This window comes from Serinus canaria, chromosome 2, assembly GCF_022539315.1.
Source record: "Serinus canaria isolate serCan28SL12 chromosome 2, serCan2020, whole genome shotgun sequence".
NCBI lineage: Eukaryota > Metazoa > Chordata > Aves > Passeriformes > Fringillidae > Serinus > Serinus canaria.
In genome coordinates, this window is record NC_066315.1 from 92,586 (window position 1) to 118,612 (window position 26,027).

The 26,027-nt window shown below is 44.8% G+C and overlaps 1 protein-coding gene across 50 annotated transcripts; it reads right to left on the reverse strand.

Annotated features, from left to right (window-relative positions):
• Positions 1-6: 6 nt before the first annotated feature.
• On the reverse strand, positions 7-20,761 carry LOC115484799 (uncharacterized). 50 transcript variants are annotated; one of them, XR_007776773.1, is made up of 7 exons: positions 19,949-20,753; positions 18,823-18,898; positions 18,236-18,360; positions 17,415-17,662; positions 16,459-16,716; positions 15,463-15,662; positions 12,149-15,316 (listed from the first exon to the last, which is right to left on the reverse strand). XR_007776773.1 is itself a non-coding variant. In XM_050970508.1 (5 exons), exons 1-5 carry the CDS (start codon positions 19,846-19,848, stop codon positions 43-45), a joined length of 702 nt encoding a protein of 233 aa, XP_050826465.1. In that variant the 5' UTR covers positions 19,849-19,942; the 3' UTR covers positions 7-42. The 50 variants fall into 50 exon arrangements, 8 of the variants coding, with proteins under 8 accessions (XP_050826465.1, XP_050826466.1, XP_050826462.1 ...); XR_007776776.1 differs by having other exon boundaries at positions 18,844-18,898; positions 19,978-20,752; XR_007776772.1 differs by having other exon boundaries at positions 19,978-20,752.
• Between the last annotated feature and the right edge of the window lie 5,266 nt (positions 20,762-26,027).

Consider the following 26,027-nt stretch of genomic DNA (forward strand, 5'->3'; position numbering starts at 1 on the left):
CAGCCGCTCTTGGCAAGTGCTTCTATTGCCTTGGAAAGGTGACTATCCTGCATGAAACTGTCGGCTGAGCTTTCGGCCTCTGGAGGAAGGAGCCGGGACGTGGATCCCGTCCCGATGGCGCTGCAGACGCCAACGCCCGCGGGAGGATCGGGGGGACTCCGAGCTCCACCTCTCTCTGCCCAGGCCCTGGGGAAGATGAGGGAGTTATTCTTCACAATCGTCGCCCCTGCAATCATCACCTCCATCAACATTCTGAGAGCAAAATTGTTTTTAATAAAGAGCAACGCTGTTTTGCCATTTGAGGATTACAACAGGAATGAACCTGGAAGACAAAACACAAGATAAATTCACAGCTGGACGTTCAAATCTTTTTCTCCAAAACCCAATCAACGTGCAGCTTTTCCCTTAAGCTGAAGCACGGACCAAAGTCATAGAATTGTTCAGGTCAGAAAAGACCTTCAGGCAGCGAAGACGAGCATTTAGGTGTGGTATAAAGCTTGGGGAGCACTGAAGAAGCTGTAAAAGTCAACTTCTATTCTTTGGAAATTAAAATAAAAAAAGTGAAGTAATTAATTAACAACGAATCCCCTGCGGAAACGACACAAGGGACAGCTTGCAGGGGAGATGCCTGAAAGCCAAAGCTGCGCTTCAGTGGCATCTAAGGTGGGAATTTTGCAGAGCGCCTGTACACAAGTTTGTTCTCACTGTGATCAGTGAGCAGTGGCCACCCCAGAGCAGGGGGTGCTGTGGCTCAGAAGACCCGGCTGTGAAAAACACAGCTTTTTGTCCCCAAGCACATGCCAGTGGTCTGGAAAAGGGTGATCCTGCTTGACATTACTGTTGCGTTTGCTAAGGGGGGATGCGGCTCAGTCCTCGTCACTTACCTGATGCTCCCAGCTGTGGCGCAGTTGAATGGCACCACTTGGCCGTGCTTTACTCCCTGGGCATTTTCTGAGCAGGGAACTGCGATGCCATTGCAACTTTTCCGCTCTCGCGTAATTCTTCCGGAAAAAAAACCAGTGCGCTGAGGGGGAAACTGCCTTGGCACCGTCCCAAAATCCTTCATCGCTTGTGGTAACCCACGGCACACTCCCCGCACGCGTTATCTTCACGTTAACGCTGTTTACAAGTGCTGTGAATAAACCCAAATCCAATTGAGAAAGCTCCTCTTTGCTCACATTTCAATACAAGGCTGCAACTATCACCTTGCAAAGAACTTTCCTCTACCAGTGCTAGATGCAAAAGAGAAAAAGCCAACCTAGGAATGCCTGCCACACCAGAGTACACAAAGCTGCTGCTGCTGCTGCTTTCAATGGCTCAGGCTGAGGGCTTTTCTGTTCTTCCTCTGCCCTTCTAACGGGAAGGACTGGCAGATGTCTTTGAGCTCGCTATGGATATGAAAGATTTAGTAAACAAGTATTCTTTATTCTTTATCTTTATTCATTTCTCTTAAGAGTGTGTCCTGACAGTTGTCGTCATCCTCCTGACGTTTAGACCACTGTTTGAAATGTTTCCCCCTGCCCCACCTTTTCCCCCCTTTATGCCCTGAAGCATTTCACACCATGATGGGTAAAGGCCCAGCAGTAATTAGACTGAACACTGGACACAGAGACAAAAGAAAAGGCTGGAAGGTACTCTTGTTCTCCAGGCTGGCACTGCCAGCTCCTGAGGGCTCAGTCAGGACAGTCAACGTTTCTGAGAGTACCTGTACATGGGTGTGTGCAGACCTTGGGTCCTGCTGCACCTTGGAACTGCAGGCTCAGACACGCACACCGAGCTCCTGGATCCTCCACGACGAACCCACCTCTCCCTGCTGCTCCCGGGTTGTGCCTGTGGAGCAGGGAGGGAAGGAGAGGCACACAGGTTAGCACAGTGGCAATGCACAAGCTGCCAGGCCTCACCCATCCGACCTGCACTGAAGAGGAAATCTCATTTTTCAAAACTCTCCGTCATGCCATACAAAACACTGAATCCTTCCAAACCTGGAAGGGACAGCCTGGCATGATGCCCCACAGGTCACATCTTACATAAAAAGTTCTTTTTCTCCTGCACAATGCTCTATATTCTACTTTTACTTTTTACCTTTCTATAGATATAAAAATACCTATAGAAACTATCGATATTCACTAAGCGACCTTCAATCGTAGCAACCAGGCCTCTGCATGACTGTGCTTAACTCCTGCTTAGCTCAGGGCTTCTCCCCGTTCCTCAGACTCCAGAAACCACTGAAACTCCCGTGTTTTCCTGGGGGCTGCCTGCTCACAGCTGCCCTCCTCTCTCCGACGGGGTCACCGGCCAGGCTCTCAGGCTCACAGGGCACAGCAGCTTCCAAGCGGAGTATTCGTCTGCTTGAGAGGTGATTGAAAGCCTGGGGAAAAAAAAAGCTGGCTGATACTGTGGCTCTGAAGGTGCAAGAATCACTAGCCCTGGAGATGTGAGGGTTGCCTGGGTCGCTCCCTGGTAGCTTCAGCACTCCCTGAGTGCTCAGCTGGAGAGATCCATTTCCATGTGCTGGGCTGGCTCCGTCTCCGTCCCTGCCGTGAGAAGGAGTTCTGGGGGGATGCCAGCGCCTGCTCAGCAGAGGCTTCACACACTCTGCCCTCAGCAGGGGCAGCCTTTGAGGCCACACCAGCCGGGTGGAGAGTGAGTGAGCCATTCTGACAGTGTTAACAGCACCACTGATGAATCAATCCTCAACTTGAATCCCATATTTCACCAGAACAGATCTTCCCAAATTTTCTGCTAACACCTGCACAGTGGTGTTCCTCTGCTCTTTCCCAGCTGCAGATATGTGCCAGCACAGGAATATCAGTGTATTTTTTGCCTCAACATCTATCCAATTAAGACCTTTCGGCTGTAATACTGACATTGTTGTGACTATTAAGTCATTGGAGACTCATCCACGCTAAAACAAAATAAACCCCCTACTTTTCAGTACTAAATTCCCTACCAAAGCAAGTGTTTTACTGACGGGTACATGGGCATACTGGGCAGCTTATTTTCATTCGGAAAAATAAAATAAGCTTTCCCAGTACAAAACCCCTGTCCAGCAGCAGAGCATGGACCGTGAGTACCTCGGCGAAGAGAGGCCACCACGCCAATGCCCGTCAGCGGCCCCCCGAAACCCGCCCGCCCGCGGCGCTGCCGAGCCCACGGCCCGTGAGCCCCGCACCGGAACCACCGCGGAAAACCCCGACGGGGCGGCGCCGCCATGGGAGCGCCGCGCGGGCAGCGCAGCGAACGGACCGCGAGCCTCGATCGCGCTCCCTTTGTGTCGCCATCTTGGCAAGGTCACCCGGCATCCCGGGACGGCAACGGCTGCGGGTCGTCGTCAGAAAGAGGCGTCATTGCCACTGCCTGTTGGCGCCCGCCCACCACCCGCCCGCCAGCGGCGCCACTGACCCACGGCCCGTGTGCTCGGCCCTGCATACCTCACGGAAAATCCCGCCGGGGCGGCGTCGGGGCGGCGTGCGGGCAGTCTAGCATACGGACCGTGGTGCTCCTTTTTCCCGCCCCTTTTTTGCCGCCATCTTGGGAAGGTCAAGCGCGTCCCGGCCGAGCCGCCCCCCAGGGCGCGACCGCGCGTGCGCCTCGGCAGAGACGCGTCCCGGCCGCTGCCTGTCCGCGGGGCAGCGCCGCGCTCTGCTGCGGGCGGGGAAGGCGGGCACAAATCCAGCTGCGATCCCCTAAAAAATCCTCTGAAATAAACGCCATAAACCTGCCTCTTAGCCAACAAGAACGAAACAAGCCCCCTTTCTTTAAAACCATATTTAAATATATTTTACATTTAAATATTTCATATTTACATTCACATGGATATTTATACCGGACATTGATGTGTTAGGTAATTTATATAATATACTACATCTACTCCTTTTGTTTATATTTATTTATATTTTGCGGTTTTATAAATATGTGTCTATATTGATGGTATATTTCTTTATTTAGATTTATATTCATATTATCCTTCTATTATTCAAAATAAAAACCCTGTCTCTAACAAAAGAAATACAACCCCCCCCCCCCTTATTTTAAAGGCTATTGAAATATTTTTATTTGCACTTCCTATACCTATATTCATATTTAATTTTATGGTTTCTTTTGATGCATATGTGATAAGAATAACATATAATAAACATAAAATTCTTAAAAAGTATTTAAATTATTATTTCTATTATGTATCATATCTACTGCTACAACTAATTTTTCCTTATATTTTTAAATTTTATATATATCTGTATGTATTTATGATATATTTCTATACTTAGATTTACCTTTATATTATTTGCACTTTAATTTTTTCTAAACAAAACCCTGCCTATTGACAAAAAAAAGCCGCTTTACTATTTAAAAATATTTTTAGACTTATAATTTTCATATTTATATTTATAATTTGTTATATACTAGATGATAACATATTGATGTACTATACTTATATATATTTAATACATATTTCCTATAATATATTATCATAAGATATATACAGTATTACTTGTACTATGTATTGTATCGATTTTTATATTTTTATATATGTCTGCATACATTTGTCATACATTTCTATCTTTATATTTTGATTGGGGTTTTGTTTCTATTTATAATCTATATCTTATAGATCTAGAAACATATATACTACTCTGTATTAAAATTATAGTCGCTTATTGTAATATATAATGATTCATGTTACATGTGTCACTTTTATATATTCGGTCTATATTTCAATTTTAAGGGGTTTTATTCCCATTTTTATACATACGTTTGTTTTGTTTAATTATCGTTAGAGTTATAATTTTACATTTAAAATCCAATTCCTAAATAAAATGACAAAACAAACAGGATCAAATTCCCGCCGATATCCTCCAAAAACATACGGATACCTCCACCAGCCAACCAACGGCCAGCAAAAACCCACACAACGCTCTTTGCCGTAACAATTCTCATCACATCAGAAAAATGCAACGAATATAAAAGAAAACCCGACAGAAACACACACAGCAAATCACAAAAACTACGAAGAAAAATTCAAACCACCTTACTAAACTCCAAACAGTGCCAATGACCCTGAACGTTACTAAAAACAACCCAAATTCTACCTCTACACTAAGTCAAAGAATAAACAATACTATGTAAAAATAACTTTAAAAACCGAACTAATTAACGAAATAGGAAAAAATCTCAACCACAACAAAATAAGAAAATAACTACCCAAATAAAAAAAAATACTTAAGAAGACCCACCCTATGAATACCTATGTTCCAAAAATAAAACTGATAAACAACAACCAAATGCATCAAAGTACAAAAAAAAAAAAAAAAAAAAAAAAACCACAGTAAAAAACAAACCCAAAAAGTAATAAACTTATATTTACAACGAAAAAATAATTCCTAACTGAATAAAACCCATAGTGCCTCAACCTATCAAAATAAAATGCCACCTAGAAATAAACACAAAGCCTAAAGAGAAACTTAACCATAAACAATAACTCCCAAATGATCCGTAACAATAAAACACACACTACAATCAAACAAAACAAATAAATAAAAGCCCTGTGAGACGATGAACACAAATGCAATTATAAATATTTTAAAAACCCCGCTGCTATTAACTACATGACGCTACCTCAAACGCACCAGAACAAACGCTTCACACTCACGCTAATAAAAACCACCACAACGGCATTAAAAACCTAACCTCTGCTTCATGCTATGACCCGTAAAAAACATTGTACACCTTTAAAAACAGAATACCCGGCAAAAAAATATATCCGATAACAAAACTCAATTCAAAACAAACCTCTATCGTCACCACCTGAACCGAGATCCAGAACACTCAGGAAGAACACCCTACCCCTTAGCACCCACCGACTGCAAACAGAACAAACCGATGCAATCGATTCCCAAAAACCGCCTCAAAACCACGACATGAAAGAACTTCCAGACATCGAAGCCCGCGCTCCCGGCACCGGGCGGAGCGCGGCTCCCGGCAGGACAGCGGCTCCTCGGGCACGCAGGAGACCCCCGCCCGCTCCCCCTGCCCGGCGGGGCCGGCACCGGGCCCAGGGGGCCCCGGCGGCGCCCGAGCCCCGCGCCCGGAGCGGGCAGAGCGGCCGGCACCGGCCGGGCCAGCGCGGCGCCCGGGCCGCCTCTCCCGCCCGCCGGCCCGGCACAGCTCCGCTCGGCTCCGGCACGGCTCGCACCGGCACTGCCGCGGCGGCCCGGCCGCGCCAAAGTCCCCGGCCAACTCAGCGAGTGCCCCGGCGGTGCCAGGAGGGCTCCCGAGCGAGAACGTTCGGTGCCGGGCCACGGGCACAAGAAGCGCCCTCAAATGCAGCGGCACAGCCCGATTGCGACCCTGCGAACGCTGCCAGAGCTGGAGGTTCCCGCAACTGAACCCCGAAACTGACGCCGCAGGCGGGGCTCACCTCGCTTCAGCAAGGGCGAATAAATGTGTTCTCCCTCTCCATTTCATCCCCAGTAACAGCAGAAAAGAAAGGGGGGTTCCTCAAATGAAAGCCTTCAAATGATGGGGAAAGGGGGATTTTGACCTCAATTCAAACCCTTGAAAAGGAGGGACACCAGGGCTGCCCCCTCAATTTAAACCTTGGGATGATGAAAATGGGGTGGCTACTTTCAAATCAAACTCGTAATACCACAACAATTTTTACCAATTCCCTTAAAATAGAACGCAGGGATTCCCTGTCGCCCCTGTGATACCCCTAACAGCCTGGAAAAGGCAGGTGTTCCTTCAATCAACAGCCTTACAACCACAAGTGAAGGCAGGTCCCCCCCCAGTTCAAACACGGACGGTAAAAGAAAAGTAGCTGCTTCCCTCTCCTTAATTTCTTTTGTCTTCAAAAGGTCCATTTCTGTTGCTCGGGGCACCGGGGAGGGATTGGCAAGATGAAATTGAGAAGGGAAAGGACAAAAGTCCCCGCTCCAAATCCACACGGGCTCACCTGTTCGGCTGCTGCTTGCCGGCACAAAGCTTTGTCTCTCGGCACCTCCTTTAAGCGACGCTCCACGTATCCAAGCGCGTATCCTGGTGTTCCCCCAGACCCCGTGAGGAGCTCTCACCGTCCTTCCATGAGACAGCCCCGGGAGCCCCCCATAAACCCCGCTACTCAACAGCACGATGCAAAAGGGAGCTGCGGCAAACCCTCCCCCTCAAACAGCCTCCTCCCGGCAGGAGCCGGCCCCTCCTCATCCTCAAAGCTCACACCTGGGGCTGCTCCGAGCCCTCATCATCCTCACACTCACACCTGGCGCTGGTGCCACTCTCCAACAGCGCCTCTCCGTGCCCAGCACAGAGCCCGCTTCTCACAGACACAGAGCAAACAGAAACCTGCTTCGGGTGTTGGCCTTTCTCAGTCCCTCTGCTTCCACAATTAAAACGCGTTCGTGCACCGATGGCATTGAGGGAAAGCTTTCCAGTGAAGAGAACTGTCATCCTGGTAGTACACTTTGATACACCTTCAGAAAAAGCAGAATCAGCGCCAACTCCTAAGACCCCTGCTGAGGAACCCAGCCCTCCTTGGGACACCCAATGCAGCAGCCCTCGAAAAAGGAGGGGAAAAGTCAAGCTTTTGTATGCTTGTAGCTTATGTATCTATATTGTCTTTTTCCACTCAAGCTTGGAGTGGAAAAAGACAATATAGATACATTCCTGGATAGAGAGAGGGTTTCTTCCCAAATGAATTTAGAGACAAATTCCTATTCTTTACCATTACCTATAAAAACGAATAACTTGACAGTGTTTAGCATTCTCCACCCACCCCTCCCTGTGAATTTTGGGGCAGCTTTGGGTTCCTCTGGAGAACGGCACCCAACATGACCCCCCTCGTCCGCCACCCACCTGCTCCCCCACCGCAGTGTGGCTCGCTCTCCCAGGGACCTTGGGGTGCCCCAAATGGCATCAGAGCCCCGAGTCTTCACCCCCTTTTCCTCGCCCCCGAAGAAGGCACAGAACGAGTCCAACTGCCCTGGACAGCAGCGCAGCGCTTCCTTCAAGCCCATTCCGCATGTACAGCCCCCCAGAAGGGGATTCTGCTGCAACAAGACGGGGGGACAGCCCACTCTCAGCGGGATGTCGGGAAAGCCGCAGGTGCGGCGGTGTCGGGCGGGCTGTTTGAGCGGCACGGGGGGATCCGCCGAGAGCCTCCGGCCCCGTGCGGGGACTGCTGCAGGGGCCGCGGGGCGCCGGGCTCCGGCCCTCTGGGCTTTATTCTCCGTCACCCCGAGCCCCGCGGCTGCGGGGGAAAGAAGGAAAGGGGGGACGGGAAGAGAGGAGCGATAGCAGGGGACGAGAAAGGGCAGGGAGGGAGGTCGGGCAGAGAGGAGCGATAGCAGGGGAAGAGAAAGGGCAGGGTGGGAGGTCGGGCTGTGGAGGAAAGCGGGAGGGGAAGGGAAAGGCCGGGAGGGGGGAAGAGGGAGAGTGGACAGAGGAGAGAGAGACGGGGAATAGAAGGGAGTAGCGGGATAGGGACAGGAAAGGAAGGAGCCGGGCTTGAGCGGACGAGGGAATGGGGTAAAGGGAGCGAGAGAAGAGGAGGAGGGGATGGGGCAGGAGGGATAGAGAGGGACAGGCGGGGAAGCCCCCCAGAGCCCCGGCTCCACCCCGAGCCCGCCCGGCGCCCGCCCTGCCCGGGATGCTGCCCTCGGCGGAGCTCGGCTCGGTTAGGCGGCACTCTGCTAGAGTCGGCTGTTCGGCTGAATTCAGCTATTTTTTGCTAAACTCGGCTATTATCGGCTGCATTCACCTAGATTCGGCTGTTCGGCAACGCCGGGCTCGCTTCGGCCGAACTCGGAGCCGCTCTGTGCGTTCGGCGCGGCTCGGTTCGGCTCCCTGAGGTCGGGAAAGCGGCACCGCCTCACGTTAAACTCGCACAGCTCGGCGCTCTCCCGCTGCAGCGTCCCGCGGGCACCCGGCCATCGCACGGACACGGACGGCAGCGCTAGGTTGGGCAGGAGCTCATTAGGCTGTGACCGCACTCGCGCTAATTAGCGGGCACGAGAGCAGGCGGCTTGGTTCGGCTGAGCTCGCTTCGGTTCTGCCAGCCTCGTAAGCTTCGCCTCGGTTCGGTCGAGGTCGCAAGGTTGGGCTGAGCTCGTTCGATTCGGCCGAAGGCGGCGACGTTCGGTTGTGTTCCATTGAACTGGGCTAAATCCGGCTTCTTTCGGTTCTTGGGCTGAACTGGGCACGGTTCGTCTAAACTCGGTCCTATTCGGTTCTTCGTCTCGACTCGGCTCTTTCCGTCGACAGTCAGCTCTTTTCGGTTCTTCGTCTCGACTCGGCTCTTTCCGTCGACAGTCAGCTCTTTTCGGTTCTTCGTCTCGACTCGGCTCTTTCCGTCGACAGTCAGCTCTTTTCGGTTCTTCGTCTCGACTCGGCTCTTTCCGTCGACAGTCAGCTCTTTTCGGTTCTTCGTCTCGACTCGGCTCTTTCCGTCGACAGTCAGCTCTTTTCGGTTCTTCGGCTCGACTCGGCTCTTTCCGTCGACAGTCAGCTCTTTTCGGTTCTTCGTCTCGACTCGGCTCTTTCCGTCGACAGTCAGCTCTTTTCGGTTCTTCGGCTCGACTCGGCTCTTTTCGGCTAACCTCGGGGGGCAGCTGTGCCGCGCTCTGCCCACAAGGCGGCAAAAAAAGCAAAAAAAAGTATAGAAAGGACAACCCAACCCTTTCTTTAAACAATATTTAAATCTATTTTATTTTCAAATTTTTCACCTTTATATCCAAATTTCTATTTATGATGCATATTGATGCACAATGTTGATTGATATATTTATAATTTTCTATTTATATATAAAATTTATATTCTATATTTAATTAGATTTATTAATATAATTTTACATATTGATTATATATTTCTGGTTAATATTTTTAATTCTGTAACAATCATATTATTTCAAATTAAACCCCTGCCTCTACCCTAATAAAAGCTAAAAAGAACCCCTTTCTTTTAAACTTTATTTAATTTTTAAAAAATTATATTTTTCATATTTTTACTCCCATTTACATTTTAAATGTATAATAATGTATAGTGTTATTTGTGTTCTATATTACATTTCTTCCTATTATATTTATTTCTATTTTATAGTTCTCTATCTATATATTTATATCCTGATTATATATTTCGATATTTAGAAATATATAACAATAATATCTGTATTCATATTATTTAAAATAAAAACCCTGCCTCTAACCCAATATAGACGAAAAAAAAACCCCAACCCTTTGTTGTAAAAAATATTTAAACTTTTAAATTTTTTTAAAATTTATATTCATTTCTATTTAAAATGTATATTGATGTATAACGTTTTTTTGTACATTTATGTTTATAGTTTTCTACCGATATATAAATTTATATTCTATATTACATCCATTCCTATTATTTATATTTATTTAAATATTTCTATACATATGTTTTTGTATTGATTATATATGTCTGGTTAAGTTTTTTACTTCTGTAACACTTCTAGTATTTAAAAAAACCCCTGCCTCTAACCAAATAAAAGCCGAGAAGGACCACCTTTTTTTCTTTTTCAACCGTATTTTTTTTTTTCAATTATGGTTTTTATATTTAGACTCACATTTAGATTTTAAATGTATATTAATGTATAGTGTTATTTGTGCTCTCTATTACATTTCTTCCTATTATTTCTATTGATTTCTATTTTATATATATATTTATATCCTGATTAGATATTTCTATATTTAGAAATATATACCAATAATCGCTGTATTCAAATTATTTAAAATAAGAACCCTGCCTCTAAGCAAATAAAAAGAAAGAAACCCTTTCTTTTAAACTCTATTTACATATCTTTATATTTGCATTTTTCGTATTTATATGCACATTTATATTAATAAATTATTTTGCCGTATAATATTATTTCTATTCTAAATTACACCTCTTCATATTACTTACATATATTTGAATTTGAATTTAAATTTATAGTTTAGGTATAGGTGTATATCTTTATACATTTATTTTATCTTTCTATATTTAGATGTACGTTTCTATAATATTTACATTATTTAAATAAAAGCCTTGCCTCTAACCAAATAAAAACCACAAACACCCCTTTATTTACAACATATTTAAAGATTTAAAAATAATTTTGTTATGCATAATTATTTTCACATGTACATTTATAATTTTTATTTTTTTTTTAGAGATATTAGATATATTCTAGAGAACACCTTTCATATATCAGATATATTATTTTTATATTAGACATTTGCTTTATTTCTATTAGATATTTACGGGTATCGGTACATATATAGTATGAATATGTATAGTTGGTTTTATATTTTGATAATTTTGATATTTATATTATTTTTTTAAAACCCAGCCTATACCCTAAAAAAGCCCCAATTAATTTTAATGACATTTAAATAGTTCTATATTTACAATCCCCGTTTGTCACTTTCCCGCCCTTTTTGCGGTCGCTTCCAAGGCCCGGGGAGGGGCGGGGCGCTGGCTCGGGGGGCTGCAGTACCGCTCTCTGTCCACAAGGCGGCAGACTTACCGGGAGGGGCGCTCTTCGATTTGCCCGCCCTTTTCGGCGCCATGTTGAGAAGGTCAGAGAAAGTCCGCGACATTCGTGATAGGCCACTCCCAATATGGCCGCCGCAAGAAGACCCGCAGCAGAGAGAGGCGTTTTCGCAGATGCCTGTCCGAAACACGTCAAAATACGCCCGCCCGCGGCGCCGCTGAGCTCACAGCCCGCGTCCGAGGCGCTTGAAACGCCACAGAAAATCCCGTGGGAGCCGCGCGGTCGTCGGCGTTTCGTTCAGGCAGTCTGGTTAGACGGACCTCGGGGCCCTAATTTTCCCGCCCTTTTTGTCCGCCACCTTGAGAAGGTCAAGCCGGTCCGCGACATTCCCGACACGCCACTCCCAATATGGCGGCCGCCCGGCTGCCTGCCCGTGCGGGGCTGCAGTACCGCGCTCTGACCACAAGGCGGCAGCACCGCCGCCCGCCCCAGCCGGGGGCAGCCGCGCGCCTCGGGGCTGCGGGCGGGGAAGGCGGCGAAAGAGAACGGGGGCGGCCCCCGCCAAAACTCCTCTGAAATAAATGCCAAAAAACAAGCCGGGAGAAATAAAACCCTGCCTCTCACCCAATGAGAAACAAAAAAACCCAAACCCAAACATTCCTTTAAAACAGTATTTATTTTCTTTTTATATCTTTCATTTTTATATTCACATTTATCTTTATCACGTATTTTAATGTATAATGTTGATTTATAATATTATACTTACAAATTTCTATTCAGATATAAATTTATGTTCTATATTGCATCTATTCCTATTACATTTATTTCTATATTTTTATACGTATTTTTATATATTGATTATATATTTCTAGTTAAGATTTTTACTTCTGTAAGACTTATATTATTTAAAATGCTACACCTGCCACTACCCAAATAAAAGCCAAAAAGAACCCCTTTCTTTTACATATTACATATCTTCCCCTTATTTATGTTTATTTATGTTTTGTATTTCTATATATGTATATTTATATCTATATATTGATTATATATTTCTATATTTTAAATATATACCAATTATATCTATATTCGTATTCTTTAAAATAAAAACCCTGCCTCTAACCCAATAAAAACAAAACAAACAAACAAACAAAAAACCCAACCCAACCCTTTGTTATAAATATTTAAATTTTTTTTAGATTTATATTCATTTATTCTTACAATGCATATTGATGTATAATGTTTATTTTTACATTTATATTGATAGTTTTCTACTTGTATATAAATTTATATTCTATTTTACATCCATTGCTATTACTTATATTTATTTCTATATTTTTATTTATTGATTATATATTTCTGGTTAAGATTTTTACTTCTGTAACACTTCTATTATTGAAAAAAGAAAACCCTGCCTCGACCCAAATGCAAGTCGACAGGTACCCCTTTCTTTTAAACAGTATTCAAATTTTTTAAAATTATGGTCTTCATATTTACACTCACATTTACATTTTAAATGTATATTAATGTATAGTGTTATTTGTGTTCTATATTACCTCTCTTCCTATTATTTATATTGATTTATATTTTATATTTCTATATATATATTTATATATTTATTATATATTTCTATATTTTGAAATATATACCAATATCTATATTCATATTATTTAAAATAAAACCCCTGCCTCTAACCAAGTAAAAAGAAAAAAAATCACTTTCTTTTCAACTATATTTACATATTTTATATCTATATTTTTAATATTTATATTTTTAATTTATACTGCTGTATAATTTTATTTTCTATATTACACCTCTTCATATTACTTGCATATATTTATATTTAGACTTAAATTTATAGTTTAGTCATAGATGTATATCTTTATACATTTATTTTTTACTTCAATATTTAGATATACATTTCTAAAATACTTATATTATTTAAAATAAAACCCTTGCCTCTAACCAAATAAAAACGAAAGACACCTCTTTAGTTACACCATATTAAAAGATTTAAAAATAATTTTGTTATGCTTAACTATGTTCATATGTATGTTTTAAATTTTTATTTATTCTATTTATAGATATTATATATGTTATAGAGAATACCTTTTTATATCATAATGGATACATTTTATATTACATATTTATATTACCTATTTATATTGAATATTTATAGGTATTGGTATATATTATATATTTGTATAGTTGCATGTATATTTTTATATTATTAATATTTATATTGTTTATAAAAACCCCCAGCCTATTACCTAATAAAAACAAAAAAATTCCCAATTTATTCAAAATAATATTTAATATATTTATGTTTACAAATTTTGTGTATACATATTAGACTATACTTATATATTGTAATGCATTACAATAACATACATTATGTTAGTTTTATGTATTTATCTGTTTTCCATATTTATGCTTACCATTATAATTTTCTATCTCTTTTAAAATTTATATTTATTTTTACCTGTCTATTAAACCATGCAAACTCACTCACCTGACACATCCGACCCACAACAATCCTGAGCCTCGGGCAGCGCCGGCACGCGGAGCACGCTCGTCCCGTCGCAGCAGATCCAAACTAAACCCATTTCTGCTACTAACAAAGAACAAAGATCCCACTGCATTTCACCCTATTAAAAACTCACAGAAACCCAACTAGAAATAAATTTAAAAACCCCTCTATATAACTAGCCCAAAACCTCCATCCATTCTAATCCTAAACTTCCTCCCAAACCAGTATCTCAGAAACCCAAAAAACTCAAACACACATTGAAAACGACCTAACTGCTAATAAAAACAAAAACCCGTAAAAAATAAATCAAACCCAGTCACTCAACTCAAAACTGTGCCACTGACCCTAAACATTACTACAAAAAGCACCCAAAGCTCCACCTTTATGCTAACTCGCAAATAATAACAAATAATCTATCAAAATTATCTTAAAAATGAAAAAAACTACTTAAAAGCATAATAGTAAAAAATCAGAACTATTAAAATATTAAAAAATACCACTACTCAAATTTAAAAAAATGTTGCCTATAAGAACCCAGCAGAAAAATGCCCCTGTCCCCAAAGATAAAACTAAAAAACCCATCATAGCAGAAATGAATCGGAACTTAGGAACACGAAAACCATAACAACTCAAGAAGTACACCATATCCCTTATCGTACACCAACTACAAACAGCATGAAACAATACAATCAATTCTTAAAAACCACCTTAAAACCACTACCTTTTTAAAAAACTTTCAAACATTAAAAACTGCATTCAACAAAAGCCATCTAATAAATTAACACCCAAAACTCCAGCAGCCGAGCTAGCCCTACCAAATCTCTTTGTTTGTACATCCAATAAACAAAACCAAAATCCCAACAATATGTACCAGATGTCTATTAAAGAAACCTACTGAAATTAATCCTACCTCAAATACAAACAACCCATCCATAGAGTTAGCCTCACCCAAAAAAACAATGACAGACAGTTAATAATAACAAGAAATAAAACAACACACCATACACCAGCAACGAATATAATATTCAGGAAAAAAAAAAAAACAAACATTTTTTGCTTTTTTTTTTTAACTAACTTCTTTTATTAGCTAGAACAAAAGATTTTGTCAGGACTGTAACAACAACTTCTTCTCCTCCTTCCTCTTCTTCTCAAATGTCCCATCTCATTCCCAAATTCCTTACAACTTTTGAGTTTCAATCCAAGCAAAAAGCAAAACTCGTGCACTCGTGTGTTGGATGCTCCTGCCACATTCTCCACTGCACCCCACATCTTCTTACACTTTCAGTCTTCACGCTGTCCTGCCGGGATGAGTTTCACAGATTAATTGGCACATGTCAAGAAAGGACTTCCCTCCCTCCCTCCCTCCCTCCCCAGAGCTGGTTTCCTTAGTGCATTTCAATAAGTTCCAAGCCTGCAATAAGTTCCAAGCCTGATGCACACTCACCTCAAGGCTCACAGCAAGCACGCAGGAGCTCAGGCTTACTTGGTTCCATGGCTCTGTGCCTCAGATAGCTGAGGAAACTTCTGATGCCCTCTGTTCCAATGAACTGGAACGCAAACTCAGCTCCAGCTCAGAGCCTCAGTGGGAGGCAGGAGCACATCTGGCTGACCCACAAAAATCCCTTCTTGGGCGGCAGCGCTCTGCTGGAAAGGGGAAACACGTGCTAGTGGAACAGCAGCTCAGAAACAGTTCCTGTCCCATGTTACCTGCTCTACTTGGCAGCTCACTAACACAAGTCTACTTTTATCAATGCAGGGAGAATTCTGTAGGAAAATGTCTGATGGGCAGCGACAAAGGCTTCGCTCCCTGCTACACAGCCTGCAACACCCCTGAGAGAGCAGAGCAGCAAAGCCACCAAACTCTTCTTGCCATGGAGCAGGGTAGAAGATCGCTGTGGGAGGCACACAAAAAGAAGGGAAATGGTCTATAAACGCACAGACATTTGATTTCAGAAGCCCAGAGTTAAGGATCCTCTCTAGGAAGCCAGACACGACATGATATTTCTAAGAGTTTCTTCTTCATGGAAGGAAATGTGTGTGTATATAGACACGTTTATCAAGGTATGTATGTTTTTTCTTTTTTTTCTTCTGAAGCTCCAAGAATGATTTCCCATCTTGAGTCACTTAGGAAGAAATGGCCCCTGTGACTCAGGACAGAAGGGCTGCCTGCTTTTTTCACCATGACAGCTTTTGGGTTTACCCTGGAAGCAGGAGCAGCAGCCAGAGCTGAGGCTCAGCAAAGGCTGGCCCCGGCCAGCCCCTTCCTCCCCTGTGTCACAACCCTTCCAGGCAGAAGGATGCAAAGCAAGTTATGATTTCTCTCCTAGATAACTTTTGCAAAAATAATACTTCCAGGGGTAATCCGAATGGGAGCACAGAAAAACACAAAGAATGAAAACTACTGTGTTTGGTGTTTTATCAAAAGGTGCGTCTTCCCTACCGTGTCCGGAAGCCGGATCGATGGACCAGGCTTTTCACTGCACTCCTGTCATTGCTTCTGAGCCATCTTCACCAGCCGCTCTTGGCAAGTGCTTCTATTGCCTTGGAAAGGTGACTATCCTGCATGAAACTGTCGGCTGAGCTTTCGGCCTCTGGAGGAAGGAGCCGGGACGTGGATCCCGTCCCGATGGCGCTGCAGACGCCAACGCCCGCGGAAGGATCGGGGGGACTCCGAGCTCCACCTCTCTCTGCCCAGGCCCTGGGGAAGATGAGGGAGTTATTCTTCACAATCGTCGCCCCTGCAATCATCACCTCCATCAACATTCTGAGAGCAAAATTGTTTTTAATAAAGAGCGACGCTGTTTTGCCATTTGAGGATTACAACAGGAATGAACCTGGAAGACAAAACACAAGATAAATTCACAGCTGGACGTTCAAATCTTTTTCTCCAAAACCCAATCAACGTGCAGCTTTTCCCTTAAGCTGAAGCACGGACCAAAGTCATAGAATTGTTCAGGTCAGAAAAGACCTTCAGGCAGCGAAGACGAGCATTTAGGTGTGGTATAAAGCTTGGGGAGCACTGAAGAAGCTGTAAAAGTCAACTTCTATTCTTTGGAAATTAAAATAAAAAAAGTGAAGTAATTAATTAACAACGAATCCCCTGCGGAAACGACACAAGGGACAGCTTGCAGGGGAGATGCCTGAAAGCCAAAGCTGCGCTTCAGTGGCATCTAAGGTGGGAATTTTGCAGAGCGCCTGTACACAAGTTTGTTCTCACTGTGATCAGTGAGCAGTGGCCACCCCAGAGCAGGGGGTGCTGTGGCTCAGAAGACCCGGCTGTGAAAAACACAGCTTTTTGTCCCCAAGCACATGCCAGTGGTCTGGAAAAGGGTGATCCTGCTTGACATTACTGTTGCGTTTGCTAAGGGGGGATGCGGCTCAGTCCTCGTCACTTACCTGATGCTCCCAGCTGTGGCGCAGTTGAATGGCACCACTTGGCCGTGCTTTACTCCCTGGGCATTTTCTGAGCAGGGAACTGCGATGCCATTGCAACTTTTCCGCTCTCGCGTAATTCTTCCGGAAAAAAAACCAGTGCGCTGAGGGGGAAACTGCCTTGGCACCGTCCCAAAATCCTTCATCGCTTGTGGTAACCCACGGCACACTCCCCGCACGCGTTATCTTCACGTTAACGCTGTTTACAAGTGCTGTGAATAAACCCAAATCCAATTGAGAAAGCTCCTCTTTGCTCACATTTCAATACAAGGCTGCAACTATCACCTTGCAAAGAACTTTCCTCTACCAGTGCTAGATGCAAAAGAAAAAAAGCCAACCTAGGAATGCCTGCCACACCAGAGTACACAAAGCTGCTGCTGCTGCTGCTTTCAATGGCTCAGGCTGAGGGCTTTTCTGTTCTTCCTCTGCCCTTCTTATGGGAAGGACTGGCAGATGTCTTTGAGCTCGCTATGGATATGAAAGATTTAGTAAACAAGTATTCTTTATTCTTTATCTTTATTCATTTCTCTTAAGAGTGTGTCCTGACAGTTGTCGTCATCCTCCTGACGTTTAGACCACTGTTTGAAATGTTTCCCCCTGCCCCACCTTTTCCCCCCTTTATGCCCTGAAGCATTTCACACCATGATGGGTAAAGGCCCAGCAGTAATTAGACTGAACACTGGACACAGAGACAAAAGTAAAGGCTGGAAGGTACTCCTGCTCTCCAGGCTGGCACTGCCAGCTCCTGAGAGCTCAGTCAGGACAGTCAACGTTTCTGAGAGTACCTGTACATGGGTGTGTGCAGACCTTGGGTCCTGCTGCACCTTGGAACTGCAGGCTCAGACACGCACACCGAGCTCCTGGATCCTCCACGACAAACCCACCTCTCCCTGCTGCTCCCGGGTTGTGCCTGTGGAGCAGGGAGGGAAGGAGAGGCACACAGGTTAGCACAGTGGCAATGCACAAGCTGCCAGGCCTCACCCATCCGACCTGCACTGAAGAGGAAATCTCATTTTTCAAAACTCTCCGTCATGCCATACAAAACACTGAATCCTTCCAAACCTGGAAGGGACAGCCTGGCACGATGCCCCACAGGTCACATCTTACGTAAAGAGTTCTTCTTCTCCTGCACAATGCTCTATATTCTACTTTTACTTTTTACCTTTCTATAGATATAAAAATACCTATAGAAACTATCGATATTCACTAAGCGACCTTCAATCGTAGCAACCAGGCCTCTGCATGACTGTGCTTAACTCCTGCTTAGCTCAGGGCTTCTCCCCGTTCCTCAGACTCCAGAAACCACTGAAACTCCCGTGTTTTCCTGGGGGCTGCCTGCTCACAGCTGCCCTCCTCTCTCCGACGGGGTCACCTGCCAGGCTCTCAGGCTCACAGGGCACAGCAGCTTCCAAGCGGAGTATTCGTCTGCTTGAGAGGTGATTGAAAGCCTGGGGAAAAAAAAAGCTGGCTGATACTGTGGCTCTGAAGGTGCAAGAATCACTAGCCCTGGAGATGTGAGGGTCGCCTGGGTCGTGCTGAGCACGCTCCCTGGTAGCTTCAGCACTCCCTGAGCGCTCAGCTGGAGAGATCCATTTCCATGTGCTGGGCTGGGTCCGTCTCCGTCCCTGCCGTGAGAAGGAGTTCTGGGGGGATGCCAGCGCCTGCTCAGCAGAGGCTTCACACACTCTGCCCTCAGCAGGGGCAGCCTTTGAGGCCACACCAGCCGGGTGGAGAGTGAGTGAGCCATTCTGACAGTGTTAACAGCACCACTGATGAATCAATCCTCAACTTGAATCCCATATTTCACCAGAACAGATCTTCCCAAATTTTCTGCTAACACCTGCACAGTGGTGTTCCTCTGCTCTTTCCCAGCTGCAGATATGTGCCAGCACAGGAATATCAGTGTATTTTTTGCCTCAACATCTATCCAATTAAGACCTTTCGGCTGTAATACTGACATTGTTGTGACTATTAAGTCATTGGAGACTCATCCATGCTAAAACAAAATAAACCCCCTACTTTTCAGTACTAAATTCCCTACCAAAGCAAGTGTTTTACTGACGGGTACATGGGCATACTGGGCAGCTTATTTTCATTCGGAAAAATAAAATAAAATAAGCTTTCCCAGTACAAAACCCCTCTCCAGCAGCAGAGCATGGACCGTGAGTACCTCGGCGAAGAGAGGCCACCACGCCAATGCCCGTCAGCGGCCCCCCGAAACCCGCCCGCCCGCGGCGCTGCCGAGCCCACGGCCCGTGAGCCCCGCACCGGAACCACCGCGGAAAACCCCGACGGGGCGGCGCCGCCATGGGAGCGCCGCGCGGGCAGCGCAGCGAACGGACCGCGAGCCTCGATCGCGCCCCCTTTGTGTCGCCATCTTGGCAAGGTCACCCGGCATCCCGGGACGGCAACGGCTGCGGGTCGTCGTCAGAGAGAGGCGTCCTTGCCACTGCCTGTCGGCGCCCGCCCACCACCCGCCCGCCAGCGGCGCCACTGACCCACGGCCCGTGTGCTCGGCCCTGCATACCTCACGGAAAATCCCGCCGGGGCGGTGTCGGGGCGGCGTGCGGGCAGTCTAGCATACGGACCGTGGTGCTCCTTTTTCCCGCCCCTTTTTTGCCGCCATCTTGGGAAGGTCAAGCGCGTCCCGGCCGAGCCGCCCCCCAGGGCGCGACCGCGCGTGCGCCTCGGCAGAGACGCGTCCCGGCCGCTGCCTGTCCGCGGGGCAGCGCCGCGCTCTGCTGCGGGCGGGGAAGGCGGGCACAAATCCAGCTGCGATCCCCTAAAAAATCCTCTGAAATAAACGCCAAAAACCTGCCTCTTAGCCAACAAGAACGAAACAAGCCCCCTTTCTTTAAAACCATATTTAAATATATTTTACATTTAAATATTTCATATTTACATTCACATGGATATTTATACCGGACATTGATGTGTTAGGTAATTTATATAATATACTACATCTACTCCTTTTGTTTATATTTATTTATATTTTGCGGTTTTATAAATATGTGTCTATATTGATGGTATATTTCTTTATTTAGATTTATATTCATATTATCCTTCTATTATTCAAAATAAAAACCCTGTCTCTAACAAAAGAAATACAACCCCCCCCCCCCTTATTTTAAACGCTATTGAAATATTTTTATTTGCACTTCCTATACCTATATTCATATTTAATTTTATGGTTTCTTTTGATGCATATGTGATAAGAATAACATATAATAAACATAAAATTCTTAAAAAGTATTTAAATTATTATTTCTATTATGTATCATATCTACTGCTACAACTAATTTTTCCTTATATTTTTAAATTTTATATATATCTGTATGTATTTATGATATATTTCTATACTTAGATTTACCTTTATATTATTTGCATTTAAATTTTTCTCATCAAAACCCTGCCTATTGACAAAAAAAAGCCGCTTTACTATTTAAAAATATTTTTAGACTTATAATTTTCATATTTATATTTATAATTTGTTATATACTAGATGATAACATATTGAGGTACTATACTTATATATATTTAATACATATTTCCTCTGATAGGTTATCATAAGATATATACAGTATTACTTGTACTATGTATTGTATCGATTTTTATTATTCTGTATTTAGAATTGTCTTATATTTTTATATATGTCTGCATACATTTGTCATACATTTCTATCTTTATATTTTGATTGGGGTTTTGTTTCTATTTATAATCTATATCTTATAGATCTAGAAACATATATACTACTCTGTATTAAAATTATAGTCGCTTATTGTAATATATAATGATTCATGTTACATGTGTCACTTTTATATATTCGGTCTATATTTCAATTTTAAGGGGTTTTATTCCCATTTTTATACATACGTTTGTTTTGTTTAATTATCGTTAGAGTTATAATTTTACATTTAAAATCCAATTCCTAAATAAAATGACAAAACAAACAGGATCAAATTCCCGCCGATATCCTCCAAAAACATACGGATACCTCCACCAGCCAACCGACGGCCAGCAAAAACCCACACAACGCTCTTTGCCGTAACAATTCTCATCACATCAGAAAAATGCAACGAATGTAAAAGAAAACCCGACAGAAACACACACAGCAAATCACAAAACTACGAAGAAAAATTCAAACCACCTTACTAAACTCCAAACAGTGCCAATGACCCTGAACGTTACTAAAAACAACCCAAATTCTACCTCTACACTAAGTCAAAGAATAAACAATACTATGTAAAAATAACTTTAAAAACCGAACTAATTAACGAAATATAAAAAAATCTCAACCGCTACAAAATAAGAAAATAACTACCCAAATAAAAAAACTACTTAAAAAGACCCACCCTATGAATACCCATGTTCCAAAAATAAAACTGATAAACAACAACTAAATGCATTAAAGTACAAAAAAAAAAAAAAAAAAAAAAACCAAAAAAAAAAAAAACCCAAACCCCAAAAAAACCCCAAAAGGAAAAAAACTTATATTTACAACGAAAAAATAATTCCTAACTGAATAAAACCCATAGTGCCTCAACCTATCAAAATAAAATGCCACCTAGAAATAAACACAAAGCCTAAAGAGAAACGTAACCATAAACAATATCTCCCAAATTATCCGTAACAATAAAACATACACTACAATCAAACAAACCAAATAAATAAAAGCCCTGTAAAACGATGAACACAAATGCAATTATAAATATTTTAAAAATCCAGCTGCTATTAACTACATGACGCTACCTCAAATCCACCAGAACAAACGCTTCACACTCACGCTAATAAAAGCCACCACAACAGAATTAAAACCCTAACCTCTGCTTCATGCTATGACCCGGAAAAACCATTGCACGCCTTTAAAAAAAAAAAAAAAAAAAAAAAATCCGACAACAAAACTCAATTCAAAACAAACCTTTATCATCACCACCTGAACCGAGATCCAGGACACTCAGGAAGAACACCCTACCCCTTAGCATCCACCAACTGCAAACAGAACACACCGATGCAATCGATTCCCAAAAACCTCCTCAAAACCACGACATCAAAGAACTTTCAGAAATCTCCGCCGCCCCGGAGACCCCCGCTCGCTCCCCCTGCCCGGCGGGGCCGGCACCGGGCCCAGGGGGCCCCGGCTCCGCTCGGCTCCGGCACGGCTCGCACCGGCACTGCCGCGGCGGCCCGGCCGCGCCAAATTCCCCGGCCAACTCAGCGAGTGCCCCGGCGGTGCCAGGAGGGCTCCCGAGCGAGAACGTTCGGTGCCGGGCCACGGGCACAAGAAGCGCCCTCAAATGCAGCGGCACAGCCCGATTGCGACCCTGCGAACGCTGCGAGAGCTGGAGTCACTTGGTGAGATTTCATCTTGCAAATCTCTCCCCGGTGGCACCAGAAAATAACAAAACAAACAAACAAACAAACAAACAAACAAAAACCCAACAACAAAAAAGGGGGTTATGAGGACAAAATAAATTTAAATTGAAGGAAGCAACTCCCATAACTGTCTGAGTTAGAACTGTCAGGGATTGCCCTTCACTTGTGGTTTTAAGGGTATTGATTGAAAGAAAACCTGCCTTTTAGTGTATGTTCAATTGAACCCCCAAAACTGACGCCGCAGGGGGGGCTCACCTCACTTCAATAAGGGCAAATAAATGTCATCTCCCCTTCAATTTCATTCCCTATAATAGGAAAAAAGAAGGGGTCTTCCTCAAATAAAATCCTTCAAATGATGGGGAAAGGGGGATTTTTACCTTAATTCAAGCCCTTGGGTGCCCCAAATGGCATCAGAGCCCCGAGTCTTCACCCCCTTTTCCTCACCCCCAAAGAAGGCACAGAACGAGTCCAACTGCCCTGGACAGCAGCGCAGCGCTTCCTTCAAGCCCATTCCACATGTACAGCCCCCAGAAGGGGATTCTGCTGCAACAAGGAAGGGGGGACAGCCCCTGGAAGGGCTGAGGTTCCTCCCCAGCCTCGCTGTCACAGGCAAGGGGCAGAGAGATGGAGTGACAGCAGAGAGGACACAGGAAGAAAAGGAAGAACGGGATGCAGGAGGAAACTGGAAACCTCCCCTGCCAAAGGAAAAAAAAAAAAAAGAAAAAAAAAAAGGATGGGCAGCATAACAGAGAGGATTTAAAAAGAGCAGGAACAGGGATTGGACACAAGGATACAAGGATCCTTTGAGGAACAATGGCACGGGGAGCGCCACAGAGTATAAAAAGAAACATAAGTGAGGCATGGAGAAGGACAGAGAAAAAGAGAGAGTGCCTAACACAGGGCAAGGACAGAAGGATACAGACACAGAGGGAAACCAGGACCAGAGGGGAAATCACCATGGCACGTGGGGCAAGATGCCTCTCCTCCAGTCACTACACAAGTGCAGCTTCCCTGCAGTTTCCTGCTCAGTGTCTCCTCCAAGCTCAGCAGGAGAACAAACAGGTACTCCCAACGTCTCCTTCCCTTAGGCAGCACAGACCCACCGGGAGCACCTGGAATCCAAGGATGGATCTAAACATGGGAGTCCCACTTGCTACTCTCTCCACCTTTTCTCCAGCTTAGCCCTGTGCTGGGAAACAAAAGAAAACAAACATTTAAAAACAAAACTTGAGGTGCCTTGAGGATGCCCAGACCTGGGAGGAAGCCCTTCCCAGCAGCCTCTTGGCCTTTTCCCACTCTGAGGAACCGTGGAAATGCACATGCAGACCCGGGGCAGACAGCCTGGGATGTTTTCTGCACAACACACCCCACAGCCCCGAGCACCAGAAAACTGAAGATGCTCTGGATTGCAATTCACAGCCTCAGTGGATTCTGCATGGGAGAGTCAAGTCATTTGTGCCCAGAGGAAATACAAGTCGCCATTTTTAATAGTTAAAATGTCCGTGGAAGTTGCGGGCTGCTTACGGCAGTGAACTTCATATGCCCCCCCCCCCATACTTAGGGATTTATCAGAAGAAGCAGTTTCAAGTTCTCTCCCGAGCCGCTCTCGCAGCCCCGCACGGCGACGCCGGTGCCACCGCTCCCGAGCCGCTCCCCAGCCGCTCCCCAGCCGCTCCCGAGCCGCTCCCGAGCCGCTCCCGAGCCGCTCCCCAGCCGCTCCCGAGCCGCTCCCGAGCCGCTCCCCAGCCGCTCCCCAGCCGCTCCCCAGCCGCTCCCCAGCCGCTCCCGAGCCGCTCCCGAGCCGCTCCCCAGCCGCTCCCGAGCCGCTCCCCAGCCGCTCCCGAGCCGCTCCCCAGCCGCTCCCGAGCCGCTCCCCAGCCGCTCCCCAGCCGCTCCCCAGCCGCTCCCCAGCCGCTCCCCAGCCGCTCCCGAGCCGCTCCCCAGCCGCTCCCCAGCCGCTCCCCAGCCGCTCCCCAGCCGCTCCCCAGCCGCTCCCCAGCCGCTCCCGGGGGTCAGCGTCACTGCGGCGCCGAGCACCAGGCCCCTGTCAGCCCTCACACGGGAAGCGCGAAGGTTTAGGACTTTGAGAGCATTGAGGGAGCAAATGCCAGACCTGAATAAATCATAAACAAGTTGCAAGACTTCTTCCAAATTCCTCTCCAACCAATCTTACATGGAAGTCCATGATTTTCACACTTTCTTCTGGAAAAATGAAACTATTCCTCAGCTGTGGAGCGGTCCCAGTCCACTCCAAGCATGTGAGGAAAAAACATCTGCTCCCTGTGTGCCAGAAGAGGTCTTTCTAGGTCAAAGAACAGAAAAAGACTTGGTGTAGTGCATTTTTTTTCCCCTGTAATAAGAGCACAGGCAGACACAGCTTGTCAGGACACACTGCACTCTCCCCTCCAAACACAATCCTGGGCCATGCCATTTTCTCCAGGAGAAATTAAGGAATTTCTCCTGGTAGTTTGGAGATTATGTTATCGCAAATGAAAGAAAGTAAAGAAATATTCCCGGTAAGAGCCCTTGGGACCTTCTGGGCTGAATTTGTAAGGGGACATTGATTCCCTATAGTGCAAATACACAACAACCTCCAACACATAGCAAAGATGTCAAGTGAGGTCTGAAAGCACCAGTTTGACAAACCTCATTGTCACTCTTTTTTTCATTGACTTTTGCAATCAAACTCCAAAGCTGGAAACCTGTGCTCCATCCAGCCATTCTGGAACAAAACAATATTCCCTGCCAAACTGACAATGGACAGGGGGCAGGGGTCTCCTCTTCAGAAGCTCCTGGCCCAATCTGGAACTACAATGACATATTATACATAGTAGAAGAAACTCAATATGATTTTTTTATTTAAGCAGAACCTAGGGAGAAGTGCTATAAAAGTGGCATCGACCTGTTTGCTACCACAGTGGAGATGGTGACTCTGTAGTTCCTACACCACCCCTCAGCATCCAAGCTTTAGCTCTAGGCTGTCCAGGAGAGGAGCCAGATCTCTCCAATGGAAAGGATTTCTCACTTATTGATTATGGAAATGGCTGAAGGTGGAATCTAGAGTAAAAAGGAATTCACAATGTTTGCATGTCTTTGTGTGCATTCACAAGTGAAAAGAAATCCAAACACTAGAGATCATTAGCAGGAGCAGAAAGAAACCAAGGTACCGGTCTTCATTATGACACATAAGCTTAGTGCACGAGA